At 40.3% G+C, this 19288-nt stretch overlaps 1 protein-coding gene across 1 annotated transcript in view; it reads left to right on the top strand.

Annotated features, from left to right (window-relative positions):
• ABCA13 (ATP binding cassette subfamily A member 13) overlaps positions 1-19288 on the top strand; it is a 366717-nt gene that overhangs the window by 13923 nt on the left and 333506 nt on the right. The window contains exons 2-3 of the mRNA XM_065938900.1: positions 4872-4965; positions 6866-6989. Coding sequence (XP_065794972.1) covers positions 4872-4965; positions 6866-6989 — 218 coding nt within the window. The remainder of the gene's footprint in view (positions 1-4871; positions 4966-6865; positions 6990-19288) is intronic.

Below are 19288 nucleotides of genomic sequence, written 5' to 3'. Positions count from 1 at the left end.
GAGTGAGTTGCCATTCCCCTCTCCAGGGGATCTTCTAGACCCAAGGGTCAAATGTGGGTCTCCTGCATTGCAGGCAGATTCTTTACCACCTGAGCCACCAGGGAAGACCTCCTTCAAACCTTGTTAGAGGCTTTATACCGTATTCACCTATCCAGTTAGGGAGGTTATTCTCTGACTGGCTTCTTTTCTCACTTTTGTGCGTAGCCTAGGGAGCATCTCCAGCAGTTAGCTCCTTGTTCACGTTCTGTGTGTCGTTCGAATATCCCCGGCAGCAGTTTCCTCACACCCGGGGTCAGAAGCAGGAGAAAAGGGGATTCCTTCAGGGCCTCTGACTCCACAGACGCGTGTGGTGGGGAGAGTCACTGGCTCTGCAGACTCTGGGCCGCGTTGGGACTGAGCCCTGGTGGGTGATCCCCCATTAGGCAGGTGACCCCCCTTCCCATCTCCTCTAGCTTTGTTTCATTTCTCTCTCTCTTATGGTGTCTGGGAGGACAAGTCTGTGAGATTTCAGTATACCCTTTCGCCCAGGGTTCCTTTATGTGTACATTTGTGTGTGTGTGTTAAGGGCTCCCCCCATACGCCGTGGTTCTGAGGGGGCTGAGGGCAGAGCATCCATAACCGTCGCTGTGGGGTGTGGAATTTGGGCCACAGAACAGGCATTTGGGCACTTCTGGGGGGAGCCTCTCTGCTGGCACTCATGGCAGGAAGAGGGGCTTTGTGGTTGTTTGGAAGAGCGGCCCCTGTTTCATGAGCACTAGTGGGACTTCCAGAAGGTTGTCTTTCTCGAGAGCAGAGCCTCCGGCAGTATCTCCTTCTGGCCGCCTCTAACACGGCTTTGGGACCCCTTCCCGCCGCTAAGAAGCTGTGCCTCGGGGGCCTGCAGTGTGGGAGACCTGGGGAAGCACAAAAATTAACCAGAACGCAAGAGTCGAGGACAATAACAACACATGAGAAGAAAAACACGAGACGAAAGTATGAGGAGAGAGAGGAGACCGCTTTTATGCCCCTGCGGAAAGAGAGCCCCGTGAAAGGAGGTGACTCACTCGCTCCAAGGGACAGCCACACGGGGCACCTGGGTGCGTCCATAGTTTTCTTTTGAACCAAGGAAGTTCACATTCAGACCAGTGGAAGATTTTTCCTGCCGTTGCTTCTCAGAGGCTCACTGATTGGCTTGTAAATAAAAACAAACTGAGTTATCTAATTTTATGTTTCATTGGAGTTTTACTTCAAGATCTTCAGAGAAACTTTTCAATTCTAAGTGTTTTATTTATTTATTGGTAGATAAGAAGTGGATTTGTTTAGAGAGAAACACACCCCACAGGGTGTGGGCCATCTCACAAGGAGAGAGCGGCTGGGTTTTTTTTTTTTTTTTTTTTTTAAATATTATTCTCATTTGAAACTAGTGATTTGCCATTGATTTTATGACTGGGATGACACATATTCATAATTTCACAGTTGCCATTGCCTATTTTAATTTGGCCTTGACAAGATCCTTAAAATTATGGTGGTTTTTTTGTGTAGAGAAAAAAATCTAGATACTAAAAATAAAAAGATTGATAAACTGGCTGCTTGAAAGATTTACACACGGGACTTCCCTGGTGGTCCAGTGGTTCAGAATCTGCCTTGAGATGCAGGGGACGCAGGTTCAATTCCTGGTTGGGGAACTAAGATCCCACATGCTGCAGAGATACTAAGCCCTAGTGCTGAAACTACTGAGCCCTTGAGCCACAACTAAGATCCAAATAAATAAATATTTCAAAAAAGATTTAGACAATAAAAAGTCTAATAAACAGTTGGAGAAAATATTTTTATTGATGGCATTTGGTTATATCTACCCATTAAAATCTAACTTAAAAAGTCATACATACTTTGACTCAAAAATCTTCCTTAACATTGCTACCTCAAAATTATACTTACAAAAGTCAGCCAAATGTACAGAAAGCTCCCGATAGCGCTGGTGCCAAACAGAAAACTGCAAATTCTATAACTGGGTGATTGGTTAAATAAATTAAAATTGACCATATCTTCTTACATCTTCTTTAAAAACAATGGAGCTGATCTACAAGTACTGATCCCAAAAAATTGTTTCTAAAAATACTCGTTACTTTTATTTATGTTTATAAAAAATGAGCTAAGAAAACTGTGTAAATCTTTTGGGAGAATGGTTGTATTCTTTCTGTATTTTTTGAATACCCTAACCATGCATCTATTTGTGAATTTATAATATCAAAAGGGTGGGACTTCCCTGGTGGTCCAGTGGCTAAGATTCTGTGCTCCCAACACAGGGGGCCCAGGTTCCATCCCTGGTCAGGGAACTAGACCCCATAAGTCACAGCTAACAGTTCACATGCCACAGTGAAGACCAAGGATGCCACGTGCGCAAGTAAGACCTGGTGCAACCAGATAAATAAATGTTGAAATAAAAGGGTCTATATGAGTCTTGACTCTATGAGCCATTTTCAGTTTTCTTTATGTTTGCTTGTCTTAAAAAAAGGGCTCTCTTATATTATTAGGGGCTTCCCTGGTGGCTCAGCTGGTAAAAATTTTATTATTAACATTTTATAATTTAAGTATTATTTAAATTATAATATAAAAAAGTTAATAACAAAATATTTTAAGTATTATAATAAATGTCATTATATGTTATTTTAAATGTTATGAACATTTTATTTATTAATAATAAAAATTTTATTACTAACATTTTTTTCAACCTCCTCAATTATGTATTTATTCTTCCTAATGAGGTCAAGTTATTGTTTAAACTGAGGTATATTTTCAATCTTGACATTTATATTTAGCCAAAATTAATTACAGACATCTCACCACCCCTGTACTTCAAGAAATGACTCATTTGTTACAGAGAATGAACAGGTGACTTAAGTTCTTCTGCAGTGTTTGACCTTTGGTAATTAAATCAATTAATTTGGTTTAATTACTATCCTTTAAGCCAGAGGGATCAAAGTTATGGTCAAACTAGATAGCATATTAAAAAGCAGAGATATTATTTTGCCAACAAAGGTCCATCTAGTCAAGGCTATGGTTTTTCCAGTAGTCGTGTATGGATGTGAGAGTTGAACTATAAAGAAAGCTGAGCACCAAAGAATTGATGCTTTTGAACTGTGGTGTTGGAGAAGACTCTTGAGAGTCCTTTGGACTGCAAGGAGATCCAACCAGTCCATCCTAAAGGAAGTCAGTCCTGAATATTCATTGGATGGACTGATACTGAAGCTGAAAATCCAATCCTTTGGCCACCTGATGCGAAGAACTGACTCATTGGAAAAGACCCTGATGCTGGAAAAGATTGAATGTGGGAGGAGAAGTGGACAACAGAGGATGAGATAGTTGGATGGCATCACTGACTCAATGGACATGAGTTTGAGTAAACTCTGGGAGTTGGTGATGGACAGGGAGGCCTGGCGTGCTGCAGTCCATATTGTCGCAAGGAGTCGGACACAACTGAGCGACTGAACTGAACTGAGCCAGAGGGTGCCCTCCCTCGAACATTTCTTTATTATCAAGGTGGTGGTGTTGGTTTTCAGGACTTTTTCAGAGAACTTTCCATAAGGATACAGTTTCTGGCACGAGAAATACTTCCTCATGACTCATTTTCAAGAGAGTGCTTTCTTTTTTTCTTTAATTACACCAGGGATGAAAACGTTCTGTCCCACCTGAGTTTTGTCTTTATGGTTTCAGACCACATGTGCTCACCTGGTCACACAGGTCTGTTTGCTGGGAAACAGGTCTGTTTGCTGTTTGCTGACCTCCTGGGGAAAGGCTGGGACCATGTAGGGCCATGGTAGCTCAAAGACTAATGCAGTAAAGTGACAGGAAGCTCACTTCAGTTCATCATGATTTTGGAGTCTGAAAGAACAAGACATGCTTTTTCATGTTGACAGCATCCTTAACTTCCTAACCTGCAGATTCTGAGGTTTTTGTCTGTGCCATTACTGAATGCCTTGCTTGGTCTGTGTCTGGCTATAAACTTTTGTATTTACAAACTGAGTGGAAGCCAACAGAACATTATGCACCAGAAACAGTATTGCAGACTGTTGGCAATGAAAATAATCTTGTGATAATTGAGGATTTTATATTAATTTTACACTAGGCTATTCCTTGGGCGTTTCCTTCTTAAATAATTAAATTCCATGTATCAATGTCAGTTCCTTTTCTTTTGATTTTGAAAATTCAGGATTATACAAATTACTGCAATCTGTATGAATGGCTCTTTTGTAATCTGTGTCAAGAGATTTGACTCCAATAATCTGACTTTTCAGAGTTTGTTCCAAACTTAAGAGAGTAATTTTAAAGAAAATTACTTTTAGAAAAAAATTTATTGACAAAAGATGTAAATTATGATACATTCATTTGTAAGAATGTTACATAACCAGTAAGATGATAGTTAAAAACAGTGTGTGGCAACACTTGAAAATATTCATAAAATGAAACCAAGTGTCTGCCACCACCAACTCTGGAAAAATATCTACTTGGATGGAAAAGTCAGACATGTTAAAGAAATGAGAAAAATAAAAATAGTGAATTTGTTGGAGTGTGACAAATATGGATGAAATTATTTGTTTAATTTCTTTAATGTCATAAGTTCTTCAATAATAAAAATGTGGAGAAAAAGGCGAGGAACAGAAGCCAGGTCTGGTAGGAGAAGCACAGGGAGCTGACAGTTGTAGATCTGGATACAGTGAACACATCTCTGTGGGGCCCGTCTCAAATGATTATTCTTAGGGACACACGGGAGGGATGACAATGACTTCCTTTAAAGGAATCCTAGTCTGGCCCATGAACCCTCCTTCAACAGGTGGAGATCTCATAATGCTTTGTGATTCATTTAGACACTAATTTTTTGGACAACTTTCCAGGTGCTCTCCCTGGCTGAATTCTTCTGGCCTTGTATCCTGTTCATGATTCTGACAGTGCTTCGTTTTCAAGAACCTCCCAGACACAGAGACAATTGTGAGTTTCATTTTTATTATACTTTTTGATCACCAACATCTAGAGAAGAAAATGCAGCATTCATTTTTTGCTGTTGTTCTTTATAAATTTTGCATCCTGAGTGAAATGAATGGATAGGGTTCTCTTGTTTATACCTCTGTTTCTGGGATATATGCCAGTAGGCATCTATTTAGATTTTTTCTCTTAAGAATGATATTCACATTTGCCCAATCTAACAGATAGATTTAGTCCTTAAATTGAGCTGTCTCAATTCAGGATATAGGTATATGTCATTATAAATATAGAAAGAGTAGGGGAAGAGGTAAATGTGGGGGAGATGCATTTCATTTTACTAACGTGATGGTGGTGATGGTGATGGGATGATGATATTGGTGGTGATGATGGTGATGACAATGATGGTGGTGAAGCATTTAGAAATCATTATTAATAACTTCCTCTGCTCCAGGTGTTTTATCAGACAGACCATTTAGTTTATCTGGTTTAAACCTCAACAGCATCACTCCTTGAGAAATGATTGCCTGTTTTGTTTCTGTCATGCTTATGCTCACTTGAAATATGGATAATGTGGTTAATTCCAAAAATGTTACATGATTAGAAATTATTAAGGGGTGACTTTTATCTAAAATAGTATGTCACTATTCACAATAGTAAATTAATGTATTTATTCATTTGGCAAATAATGTTTTGAGTGCCTTTGTGTCCAAGCTTTGCTGAGGATGACGTGGACGCAGTGTTTTCCCTGTCCTTCCAGAGCTTACTGTAGGGCCAGACTGTGATAATGCAGTGGGATAGTGTCATGTTGGGACTCCATGCAGGGCACCAGGAGCACAAAGGAGAAGTGACCACTCCGTTTTGAAGAAGGGGTTGTGAGGAGTTAGCAGATGTGAATCTTTGTCAGATCAAAGAGTTCAGGGGAGGACAGCTCTGGGCAGAGCAGATAGCATGGGGAAGACTGGAATAAAAGGAGCTTATATGAGTGAGAAGCAGACATGTGGCTGGAGGAGCAAACAGGTTCAGATCCGTAAAAGCTTTCAAGGATGTGGAAGATGGTGACTTCCCAGGAGTGCTGACGGGAGGGCTTCCCAGGAGACACGAGTGGTAGAGGACCTGCCTGCAATGCTGGGACCTAAGAGATGCAGGTTCGATCCCTGGGTCGGGAAGGTCCCCTGTGGAAGAGCATGGCAACCCACTCCAGTGTTCTTGCCTGGAGAATGCCACGCATGGAGGAGCCTGGTGGGCTGCAGTCCATGGGCTGTGAAGACTCAGACACGACAGTGAGCACGCACACACGCGTCCAGGCGTGGCACCGCTGAGGCATACGGTGATTCTATTTTTAGTTTTCTGAGGAGCCTCCACTCTGCTCTCCATGGCGGCTGCACCGACTTACACTCCCACTTACCGCGTCAGAGAGTTCTCCTTTCTCCAGGAAGTGGTTTATTGTACCATTTGTCCTCAAAGACCTTGGATCCTATCCAGTTTTTCTAAACATCTTTGCATTAAATGACCTTTAGTAACCACACTTAAGTTGGCTTTTACATGAGACGAAAGGAGGTGTTTGCTTCGATTCTCCCAACCCACAGCCTATGCACAGTGTCTGGAAGTGAGGTTGAATGACAGAAGTGTTGACACCCACTGAGCAGGAAGAGGACCCTCACGCAGTTGTGCGTATGGCCAGGCAGAGCCGTCCTGCCTTGCCGCCTGTGGGCAGGCCCTGGAGGAAAGGTGTTAATGTGAAGGTTTGCTGTCCTTTCTTTTTTCTGTTGGGCTGATGAGGTATTTTTTAAACTAACAACAGGACTAATAATGTAATAACGTGATATTACATATTACTGAACTCACTAGGTGTTCCATTTCTGGGACCAGTCGTATGGACTCATTTCTGCCTTGTGTCCACATCCAGGCTATTTGCAACCCCGGGATCTGCCCAACCGGGGCGTTTTCCCCTTTGTCCAAGGCCTTCTTTGCAACACCGGGTCGAGGTGCAGGAACACAAGCTATGAAGGGGCTATGGAACAGCATTTTCGGTAAGAGAAACACAGACATCCTTTTCATGGCAAACTCCTGTACAGAACTGACGTGAGGCTTTTAGCTCAGCCTCAATAATTTGGGATGGGCCAGCCATCATAAGAAACAAAGAATTTATATATTTACTTATTTTTTCATTTTTTTCTCATTTTATTTTATTTTTTTTCTTCCCAATTATTTTTATTAGTTGGAGGCTAATTACTTTACAATATTGTAGTGGTTTTTGCCATACATTGACATGAATCAGCCATGGATTTACATGTGTTCCCCATCCTGATTCCCCCTCCCGCCTCGCTCCCCACCCCATCCCTCTGGGTCTTCCCAGTGCACCAGCCCCGAGCACTTCTCTCATGCATCCAACCTGGACTGGTGATCTGTTTCACCCTTGATAATATACATGTTTTGATGCTGTTCTCTCAGATCATCCCACCCTCACCTTCTCCCACAGAGTCCAAAAGTCTGTTCTGTACTTCTGTGTCTCTTTTTCTGTTTTGCATATAGGGTTATCGTTACCATCTTTCTAATTTCCATATATATGTGTTAGTATGCTGTAATGTTCTTTATCTTTCTGGCTTACTTCACTCTGTATAATGGGCTCCAGTTTCATCCATCTCATTAGAACTGATTCAAATGAATTCTTTTTAACAGCTGAGTAATATTCCATGGTGTATATGTACCACAGCTTCCCTATCCATTCATCTGCTGATGGGCATCAGGTTGCTTCCATGTCCTGGCTATAATAAACAGTGCTGTGATGAACATTGGGGTGCATGTGTCTCTTTCAGATCGGAAGAAACACAGAATTTAGTCACCAGAAAATCAGCTTTATGACGTTCAGACTCACATGCAAACAACCTCCAGTAATGGTTCGTTTCCAGTAACAGGTCTTTCCATAGCTGTTCCAAGAGTCACAAAGTGATTGCTGATTAGCAGATGCCATTTGCTTGTCATAGTTTGTTTTCTGTAGGTTAAAACTCTGACCTCAAAATTACCCTCTTGGCCAACTATGCATTTTTGGCACCAAATGCTCGACAACAAGTATTTGTTGGAGTTTCCCACTGTGCTATTTTGGACCAGCATCTGTTTGCAGCTGAGATACACTTGGCCGTTCACCTGGACCAGGTGACAATAGCCATCGTGACTCTGGATGCTGAGCCAGGCCTGTGTTTGCCTGTGGCAGCAGTCTGGCACCAAAGACTAAAAAGAGAAGCGATGGGAGGTATTTTACGTGAGAAGAGTCAAAACACAGAAGGTTTTTAACTTAGAGCTCCCTGAAGGCTCTGGAAACTTCTCAGTGGAGTTAGACATGAAAGGAAGCAGCTGAGTCATCAGATGATTTGAATTTTTCACATGTGAATAATCTGTCTTTGCTTCCTCCATCCTTCCTGCTGTTGACCCGTCTATGACATTGAAGTGTAAGGCCTGCTAACATAAGTGATCTTTAACTTTCAACTGTAAGTTACAAGAAGAGGATGCAAAGCTTCTAGGTAATTTTGGACACATCTGGTACGATATTTTTAAATGGTGGGTGCTTACATTTTTTTTTGAGAGAGGTATTATAAACATATGATATTAAGAAAATAATTTGAGAGCAAAGTGTAAAGTCATAACCCTGAAATACATGGTGGCCTTTTTGTATGTGTGGGAAAGAAAGTGCCTTTCTGGGAAAATGAGAAGCATTTGAGGCTGATCAGCGTTCCCATATCAGGTCTCTCTTTTATCTCTTCATCACTCAGAGTGGGAAATGTGCGTGTCCTTGAAGGGGGAAAAGTGGGGCTTTGCACCCAAACTGTATCTACCCCATCTCTTCTTCATTGTGTGCTTCTGAGCAATTTACTTACCGTCTCTGCATTTGCTTCTCACTCCCCTCCTTCCATGTTGTGAGTGCTGAAGTGCTGGCGGGGTAGCCTTCCTGCATTGGGAGTTGGCACTCACCCGTCCTTACGGCTCCAATCCAGCAATCACACCGACACTGGAGTCTCCACTCAGAGAATAGCTCTGCTCTTGTCCCCCAATCCACTCTGCACCCTCACCTCCACTTGCTGACACCAGATGGTCACACAGCCTGCGAAGACCTCTCCCCACATCCTGAAAACCACAGTCCATTTCAGAGCCTTGGACACTGATGAGCAGGAAAGAAGTCCCTCCCGGTGCTGGGCTCTGTCCTCGGACCTGCCTCCTCCACTCAGGGGCGCTCACTGTTTTCATGGTGGTCCAGGACGAATTCAGTGGACTCCCCAAACCATAGTTAAAAATTCACTTCTGATCACTTTTTGAGAATTGTCTCAGCTTATGAATATCTGAAAGCAAAAGTATAAGTCTATTCAAACATCATGGTTAACTAGTTTGTTGATTTCTGTGCCCTTTGTGATCCCTGGGGAAAGTTCACTTTGGGCAGGAATCTCACATTTCATCTGATCTAGGATCAGTTCAGTTTAGCCGCTAAGTCATGTCTGACTCTTTGTGACCCCATGGACTGCAGCATGTCAGGCTTCCTTGTCCTTTACCATCTCCAGGAGTTTGCTCAAATTCATGTTCATTGAGTCGATGATGCTATCCAGCCATCTCATCCTCTGTTGTCCCCTTCTCCTCCTGCCCTCAGTCTTTCCCAGCATCAAGGTCTTTTCCAATGAGTCAGCATCAGGTGGCCAAAGTATTGGAGCTTCAGCTTCAGCACCAGTTTTTCTAATGAATATTCAGGGTTGATTTCCTTTAGGATTGACTGGTTTGATCTCTTTTCTGTCCAAGGGTCTTTTTAGAGTCTTCTCCAGTACCATAGCTCGAAGGCCTCAATTCTTTGGCGCTCAGTCTTTTTTATGGTCCAACTCTCACATCCATACATGACTGCTGGAAAAACCATAGCTTTGACTCTATGGACCTTCGTAGGCAAAGTAATGTCTCTGCCTTTTAATACACTGTCTAGGTTTGTCATTGCTTTTCTTCCAAGGAGCAAACATCTTTTAATTTCATGGTTGCAGCCACTGTCCACAGTGATTTTGGAGCCCAAGAAAATAGAATCTGTCACTGTTTCCATTTAAACATCACAGTTAACATCACAGCTTGTGATGATGTTTGTGAATGTTAACATCAGTTAACAGTTTGTGAATTTCTGTGCCCTTTGTAATTCCCTGGGGAAAGTTCGCTTTGGGCAGAAATCCCAAATTTCATCTGATCTAGGTTATGATTATGAAAATCCACTTTCAGATTCCTGGTTTTATTACGGAGCCAATGCTCAATGCTTAAAAGAGGATCTCAGAGGTGGAATCATAAACCATGGATCATGACTCCACAGATTAAGTGGGTATTGCCATGCAGTATAAGGAATTGCTCCTCATTCTTTAAAGTCAAGCTGATAGCATAAAAACAATTGAAAATGCTTCGCGACATGAACACACTCTCTGAATCTGCCCCCTGCATCCCTTCACTATCAATATCTTCAGGAGCTGCTCCCCAGGCCAGGACATCCTTCATTCTCTTCCTTGGCTGAGACATCTTTCAGTGCCAGCCCCTTGAAGGGTTTTCATCTAACTGTTCCTGACAATCCCTTACGCTTCTCACTTTCTTATCTTCAATATTTTAATTTTTCTTCTTCCTCGAACACACCCAGCTCCCCGAGAGCCATCTCGCTGTCTCCACCTCCCTTCCAGGGCGGCCTCCTGCTGTGCATCTCATTTGCTCCCTGGCTGCTGCCGCCTGCCTCTTGGCTTCTCCTCCGTTGGCTTTTCCCTCTTTGGATGCCCTTTAGAGTGTCTTCCAAGCTTTTGTGTCTCTAGTGTATAGTTTTCCTGATCACAGGGTCCAGCCCCTTTGCCATGAGTTGAATCATCTTTTCCCAACCAAAGCAGCTAAGAATGTGATGCTAGTGTCATCAGCGACTCCTCTGACGGGGTAAGGCTCGAGTCCAAGGCAGGATTAAGGTGGCCCCTTCCCATACCCTGACCTACTCCTGGGAGCCTCCTTCCCCTCACTCTGTCCCCGTCCCCAGCCTCTGGAGGCAGGCTGCTCCCCGTGGTCCAGGTTCCTCCTGGGATGGAACTTTGTGGCCTCCGAGCGAGCGGTGTGGATTCTCTGGCTACCCCTGCTGCATCAGAGCAGGGAGCCTGCGGGTTCCTGGTCCAGGCTCTTGCCATCTCCCTCCCCTCCTGGCCTTGGAGAAGAGGGGTCACCGTTAGGGTGATCACAGACGGGGAGCTGTCAGCACCTCTCCACGGTGACACAGATGCGTCCATAGAGCGAAGGCGCTTCCTTTCCTGCCCAGTTGTGGGGTCTGCCCGCTGTGCGATGAACCTCCTCTCTCTCTCAGGCTTTCCCAGCCCTAATTCCAGCTTGGTCCCTGTCCTTACGCCCTTCCTCTTTCTCTGCAGTCAGTGTTCTCTCCAACAAGCCACAAGGAAAGACAGTTTTGCGGGCTTCTGGGTTTGTTTTCAGGCCCTGAATTTCCCATGTTTCAGTGAAGCGCTGGCTCAGCATGTGTGAGGGATGTTCCCCTGGGCACGGAGCCCCCCTCTCTGACCTGCGTTCACCCAGAGGTCCTGGTCTGTCCTCCGGCTGGGCTGCGTGTGGGCAGGGTCTCCCCCCAGGAGCCCCTCCAGGCCCAGCTGAGCTTCCTGTCTCTGGCATTCAAGAACTGGGGGACTCAGGTGTGTTCTGCTATTTTTTATTTGTAAGTTTCTCTCTCCATAAAACTTGGTTTATATTTAGAACATGTTTATTGCTTTAGTTAATAAAGATAACTTCCTTGGAGAAGAAAATGGCAACCCACTCCAGTATTCTTGCCTGGGAAATCCCATGAACAGAGGAGCCTGGTGGTCTACAGTCCACAGGGTTGCAAGAGTCGGACACGACTGAGCAACTAAACCACCATAAAGAAAACTTCCTACATTATCTTCATTATCTTCCAGAAGTGTGGTTTCCCTTTCACGTGTAAATCTCTCATCCATCTGGGCTTTATGTCTTTGAATGGTGTCATAGTGATCCACTTTAGATTTTTTCCATTTGGATGAGTGATTGCTGTAGTTTCACTCTTTAAGGAAATCGCCCACCTTGTCCTGATCTGCAGTCCCGAGGGTCTGTGAGTCAAGCCTCTTGTGTGCCCTTTTTTCAATGTCTGTTTTATCCAGCAGGCCATCCCTGAACTATTCCTCAGTGTCTTTTTTATGATAATGTCTGACATCCGATGTCTGACATATTTTGGTCTGCTCCTTGAGGGAAGTCTCTGCTCTTCCATTTAAATTTATAAATTCATTGTCAAGAGCAATGAAAAAACCCTATTGGCATTTTGATTGGAGTTGCATCAAGTTCCATGGTTAAATGACACATCATTTAATTTACTTTATAGCTTCATAATATTTTTGCTTAAAAGCCATGCATATTTTTTATTGAGTGTGATCTGATCATACTTTTAGCTTGCATTTCTTAATCATGAGTGATGTTGAGCATCTTTTCATATCTTTATCGGCTATTTGACTTTCTGTGTATAGATGGTTTGTTCAAAGCTTTTGTTTGGTGGTGTGGAGAGCTGCACTGCATGGCATGTGGGATCCTCGTTCCTCTGTCACTGATCAAACCTGTGGCCCCTGCCGTGGAGGTCTGGATTCTTCAACCACTGGATCGCTAGGGAAGTTCCCTGTTCATATCTTTTAACAGTTTATTTTGTAATTTTTGGTTTTACTGCATTTTTAGAACTCTTTACTTACTTTGTTTGTAAATGTTTTATCAGAAAAATGTATTGTGAATATTTCTTCCAATCTGCAACCTTTTTTTTTCATTTTGATGAAATTTAGTTTATCACTTCTTTATGTTTTGGTTAATGCTTTGAAAAAATTATTTTTTTAAAATTTAGGTATAGTTGATTTACAATAGTGTGTTAGTTTCAACTATACAGTAAAGTGATTCAGTTATATATATATATTTATATATAAATGTCAGTATTCCTTTTTTTAACATTCTCTTCCATTACAGGTTACTACAAGATATTGAGTATAGTTCTAATGTAGGTACTATAGTAGGTTCTTGTTGATTATCTACTTGATATGCAGTAATGTGTATATTTTAATCCCAAACTCCTGATTTATCCCTCTCTTTCCCTCCCCTTTGGTAACTATAAGTTCATTTTCTATGTCTATGGATCTACTTATGTTTTGTAAATAAGTTCATTTGTATCCTTTTTTAAAACTCCACATATAAGTGACACTATATGATATTTGTCTTTCTCTGACTTACTTCACTCAGTATCACAATTTCTAGGCCCACTCATATTGCTGTAAATGGCATTGTTCCATTCACTTTTATGGTTGAGTATTATTCCACTGTATATATGTACCACATCTTCTTTATCTGCCGGACCAGCCGGGAGATTTCAGCGAGCAACACGACGCGTTCCTTTAGGCTAAGAAATAAAGACACAGGACAGATGGGGTTGAGAGGATCACTGCAGTCAGCGATGCTCCTTTATTTCTCTAAGCTTCATTTATACTTAAACCAAGAAGGAGGCATCCCAAAGAAAATTCTTCCCCATGTACATCATCTTTAAGATAACAATCACTAGAACTCTCACTAGGTGCCAGAGCACAGGAATGACATCCTGATTTATCTTAGGGGTAATCGTAAAAAGGCTATCTGTCTGCGTCTTGTGTGCATTCAAGGCTTACTAGTGTTCTGTTTAACTTTGGATAGTAAATTCCGGAGGGGTGGCGGGACAGAGAGCTATGTCCTTGAAGGGACCCTTGATAATCAATCAAGGCAGCTCCCAGAGTCAGCTCTTTCAAGCCGCTCCCCGCATTTATCCATCCACCTGTATCCATTCATTGGTTGATGGACATTTAGTTGCTTCCTTGTCTTGGCTATTGTAAATGGTGCTGCTGTGGACACTGGGGTGCATGATCCTTTTGAATTCTGGTTTTCTCTGGGTATATATGCCCAGGAGTGGGACTGCTGTCATGTGATAGCTCTATTTTTAGTTTTTCAAGGAACCTCCATCCTATTTTCCACAGTGACTGCACCTATTTATTTTCCCACCAACGGTGTGGGAGGGTTCCCTTTCCTCCACGCCCTTTCCGGGATTTATTGTTTGTAGATTTTTTGATGGTAGCCATTCTGACCATTGTGAGATGAAATGTCATTGTAGTTTTTATCTGCATTTCTCTAATAGTTAGTGATGCTGAACATCTTTTCATGTGCCTTTTGGCCCTCTGTATGTCTTGTTTGTGCCTTTTGTATTTTTCTATAACAATGAAATATTTGTGTAACTGGAGATCATTACAATTACCTACTGCAGTTTCTTTTAGAAGTTTTATAGTTTTAACTTTTGTTTGGGTGTATGACCCATTTTTGAGTTAGTTTTTGTATATGATGTAAGTGTTGAGGTTTATCTTACATTTAGTTGTCTAGCTGTTCTAATACCATTTGTTGAAAATACCAACCTATGCCCATTAAACACAGTTGACATCTTTGTTGAAAACCAGTTGATCTAATAATTGTAGATCTGGTTTTGTTTTCTTTTATTTCAATGGTGTTTAGGACTATCCTTAGGCCAATACTCTATAGCTTTAGAGCAAATGTCTTGAAATCAGGTACTATATGTCCTTCAACTTTTTTTTCAAAATTATTTTAGGACATCTGTGAATTTCCATATATATTTAAAAATCAGCTTATTTATTTCTCTAAAAATGTTTGCTGGGATTTTGATGAGGATTACATTTAAAAATAGCCTTACAGAGATTTAATTCATACACCATAAAATGACCCATGTAAAGCATAAAATTCAATAGTTTCTAGTGTACTTACAGAATTGTGCAACCATCACCACAATCAACTGTAGAAAATGTTGAATCACTAAAAAAAAAAAACTTGTATTCATCAAAACTCACCCCTCATTTTCTCCCCATTTTCCCTACTCTTGGCTTAGGCATCTGCTAATCAACTTTCTGTCTCTATAGAACTGACTGTTCTGGACATTTATAGAAATGAAAATATGAAACTTGTGGGGTTTTGGCAATGTTTCTTTCGTGTAGCGTAATGTCCTGAAGATTCATTCATGTTGTAGCAGATGTCAGTATTTCACTTCATTTTATTGCGGATAGTTACTATTCCATTGTATATTATATTATATTGTTTTTGTTCAACAGTTGATGGTCATACGAGTTGTTTCTACTTTTTGGCTATTATGGTTAATGCTGCTATGCATGTGCTACACATGTACAATTTTTTTATGATTATGTATTTTTATTTTTCTTGAATATCTGGAAAGTCATACAGTGATTCTGTATTTAATATTTTAAGGCGCCGTCAGGCTGTTTTCTACCGTGTCTCCCTCCCACCAGCAGTGTAGTAGGGTTTCATGTCTCCAAATCCTCATCAGTATTTACTCTTCTTTCCTTCAGATTATAGCTGTTCATATGTGTGGTGCGGTGTGAAGTGGTAACTCTTGTGGTTTTCAATTACATTTTCCTAATAGTTAATGATGTTGACAATCTTTTAATGTGCTTATCAATCATTTGTGTATCTTCTTTGGAAAAATGTCTGTTCTAATCCTTTGCCCATTTTTAATTGGGTTATCTGTCTTTTTATTACTGAGTTGTAAGGGTCCTATATATATTCTGGACACAAGTCCATTACTATATATATGATTTGCATATATTTTTTCCTATTTTGTTGCTTGTCTTTTCACTTTCTTACTTTTATTCTTTGAAGTATCAGTTCAGTTCAGTTCAGTTGCTCATTCATGTCCAACTCTTTGTGACCCCATGGACTGTAGCACGCCAGGCTTCCCCGTCCATCACCAGCTCCTGGAGCTTGCTCAAATTCACATCCATTGAGTTGGTGATGCCTTCCAACCATCTCATCCTCTGTCGTCCCCTTCACTTCCTGCCTTCAATCTTTGGTGAGGTCCCACTAATCTATTTTTTCTTTTGTTGCTTTTTCTTTTGGTGTCATATCTGAAAGTCTTTGGCTAACTCTTAATCATGAAAATTTACTCCTGTGTTTTCTTCTAAGGGCTTTGTAGTTTTAGCTCCTATATGTTAATCTATCCATTTTGAGTTGAATTTTGTGTATGGTGTGAAGAAGGAGTCAAAATTCTTTCTTTTCTATATGAACATCTAGCTGTTTCAGGGGATTGCATTTAATCTATAAATTAGTTGGGAGAGAATTGATTTCTCAATCTTAAGACTCAATATTAACACTGAGTCTTCTAATACATGAACAGGATATATTCTCTACTTATTTAGATTTTCTTGACTATCTCTGAGGAGGAATGTTTTTGTGGTTTTCAGCTTACACATTTTGTAGTTAACTACATTTTGTGATATTTACTTTCTTTATGTTCAAACTTAGATAATAAGTTTTATACCTTTTCTACTATAAAGATTAAAAGCCTTATCATTCTTTTTGAACACTACCTTACTTCATCTCACAAATTTTGATTTGTTGCATTTTTGTTTGCATCAAGTTAAAAATATTAGCTTATTTCTACTGTAGTTTATTCTTTGACCCATGGGTTACTTGTAGGTCAGATGCTTAGTTTCTCAATATTTGAAGATTTTCCTGAAATCTTTTTATTACTAATTTATGCTTAATTCCACTATGGTCAGAGAATTCTATGTGATTTAGGTCTTTTTCAATTTGAATTACTTTCTGATGATAGCATCTTATCTCCTTTAATAAATATTTAATGTTAACTAAAGTACTCTTGCCTGGAAAATCCCATGGACGGAGAAGCCTGGTAGGCTGCGGTCCATGGGGTCACAAAGAATCGGACACGACTGAGCGACTTCACTTTCACTTTTCACTTTCATGCACTGGAGAAGGAAATGGCAACCCACTCCAGTGTTCTTGCCTGGAGAATCCCAGGGATGGGGAGCTTGGTGGGCTGACATCTGTGGGTCGCACAGAGTCGGACACGACTGAAGCGACTTAGCAGCAGCAGCAGCAGCAAAGCAACTGCTGGCCTTCTGCTACTGTTGGGTGGCATTAAGTCTTCAATATCTTTATTGATTTTCTGTTTGTTCTATAAATAATCAAGAAAGGATTTGTAATCCTTGTAATTGTGGCTTTTTCTGTTTTTTCAGTTCTACTGATTTTTGCTTCATTGAAGCTCTGGTGTAAGTGCATACATGTTAGAATAAATCTTTTCTGTATTGACTCATTTATCATTATATAACTTAATCCAGTTATCTCAGTTATTAGACATTATGCATACAAGACATTGTACATACAATATATCACACAATATGTTATACACATTATACTACATCCATTATCTAAAATATTATAATACATAATGTATGATATGTTAATATAATCTCTTTATCCCTGGTTATATTTCTTGTTTTGAAGTCTATTTTGTTGATATTTACATAAACCCTGTAGCTTTCTTGTTATTAGTGTTACATGATACATCTTTTTCCATCTTTTTTACTTTCTGGCTATCTTTAAATTTTATACTTAAAATTTAAACAGCATACAGTTGGTTCTTTCTTATTATTCAGTCTGACAGTCTTTGCCTTTTAGTGTTTAGACCATTTGCTTTATTATATTGGATTTACTTATTGCCATTTGTTTCCTACTTTTGTCATCTTTCTGTATTCCTATTTTTCTCTTTGTTGCTTTTGTTCATATAAATTGAATATTTTGTTTCAATAAATATTTAATTAATATTTCAAAGTTAATATTTTGAAATATTAATGTTTCTCTATTATTGACTTATGAACTATACCTTTTTGTTATATTTTTCTAGTGGTTTATGCATTTTCATACTAAGATAAATGTACCTATAGGAGTGATTACTAGAAGCAGAATTGCAAGTCAAGAGAAAAATGCATTTTTTATTTTAATAGCCTTTTGCAAATGATCCTATATGGGGATTATAATATACTGCACTCTACCTTTTGAAATATGAGGCTATCTCTTTTTCTAGTAAGGCCAATAGAGGATCTGGTTGAAATTTTAGATTTCTGCCAATCTGATTTTTTATTAATTTCTTGATGAGAAATGATATCTTGTTTGATTGGGTTTTTCCTATTATGGAGGATGTTGAGCCTGTTTTTATATCTGTGTACAATTTATACTTATTTTCATGGCCTTTGTCAAGTCTTCTTGTTTATTATCTTTCTTCTTGATTCCTAGAGACTCTTTACATATTAAGGAGTTAAACCCTTTATCTGTTGTATGAGTTGTAAATATCCTTTCCTGAGTTTATGATGTATTATTTGACTTTATTTTTTTTTAAACTTTCATTTTGAAATAATTTTAGATGTAAAGGGAGTTGTTCCTCAAATAGTGAGATCTTATATAACTATAGGGCAATATCAGCATAGGAATGGGGAGACTTGATTGGCAGTCCAGTGGTTAAGATTCTACACATCCGGTGTAGGGGAATGAGTATAGATTCTGTCAGAGGTAAATTTTTTAAAAAATTAAAAATGTCTTTTGTATAACAGATATATCACTGAGTGTTACCTCATTAATTACGTGATCAGTAGGATGACAAAGTTGGGTCAAGGAACAGTTGAGAAACTAGTTATGTCAACCTTTAAAAACATGAACATTAATTCTGTAGGTAAGACACAAAGTTTGTTTGGCTCCAATAGGGACAATAAGGCAATAACTTTGGAGGTGATCTTTTTAACAGGAAAAAAGTCTTCAAGTCACATGTTGCTTCAGAGCTGTATTCTTCAGGAAAAGTGAGTAATTCCAGGTGGACTTGGTTTAAAAAACTAAAATAGATCTAAAGAAAATCCCAAAGACTTTTACTTTATTTCTTCTTTCCTCAGTTGGGAATTTCTCTAATTTTCCCTCTCTTTTAAACTCCAGATCTATTACAGGTTTCAGAAGCTTTCACATCCTTGAGACTCGGCTTGTCTGCACTTGCCCTGGGTTACCAGTGGGCAGTGAAGGTAGGGGTCTGGCTGGCCTTAGCGGCCACAAGGCAGCCGAGGGGCATTCAAGACAAGAATTCAAGACAAGACAATTCCTAAAATTACTTTTTTCCATTGGGATCTGGCCGTCTTAGGAAACAATTCTAATTCTGTTAGACTGTGCCTTGTCAATAAACTAATAAGAAAAATTTGCCTGCATGCTCAGTTGGGTCTGACTTTGTGTGACCCTCTGGACTGGATATACCCCACCATGTTCCTCCATCCAGGCAAGAACTGGAGTGGGTTGCCATTTCCTGTTCCAGGGAGTCCTCCTGACACAGGGATTGAGCCTCCATCTCCTGCGTCTCCTGCATTGCAGGCAGATTCTCCCACTGAGCCATTGGGGAAGATCCCAGTAGGAGACACCAGCAGAATTTATAATA

Source organism: Muntiacus reevesi, chromosome 6 (assembly GCF_963930625.1).
Source record: "Muntiacus reevesi chromosome 6, mMunRee1.1, whole genome shotgun sequence".
Classification (NCBI taxonomy): Eukaryota; Metazoa; Chordata; class Mammalia; order Artiodactyla; family Cervidae; genus Muntiacus; species Muntiacus reevesi.
This window is presented reverse-complemented; position numbering and strand designations above follow the sequence as displayed.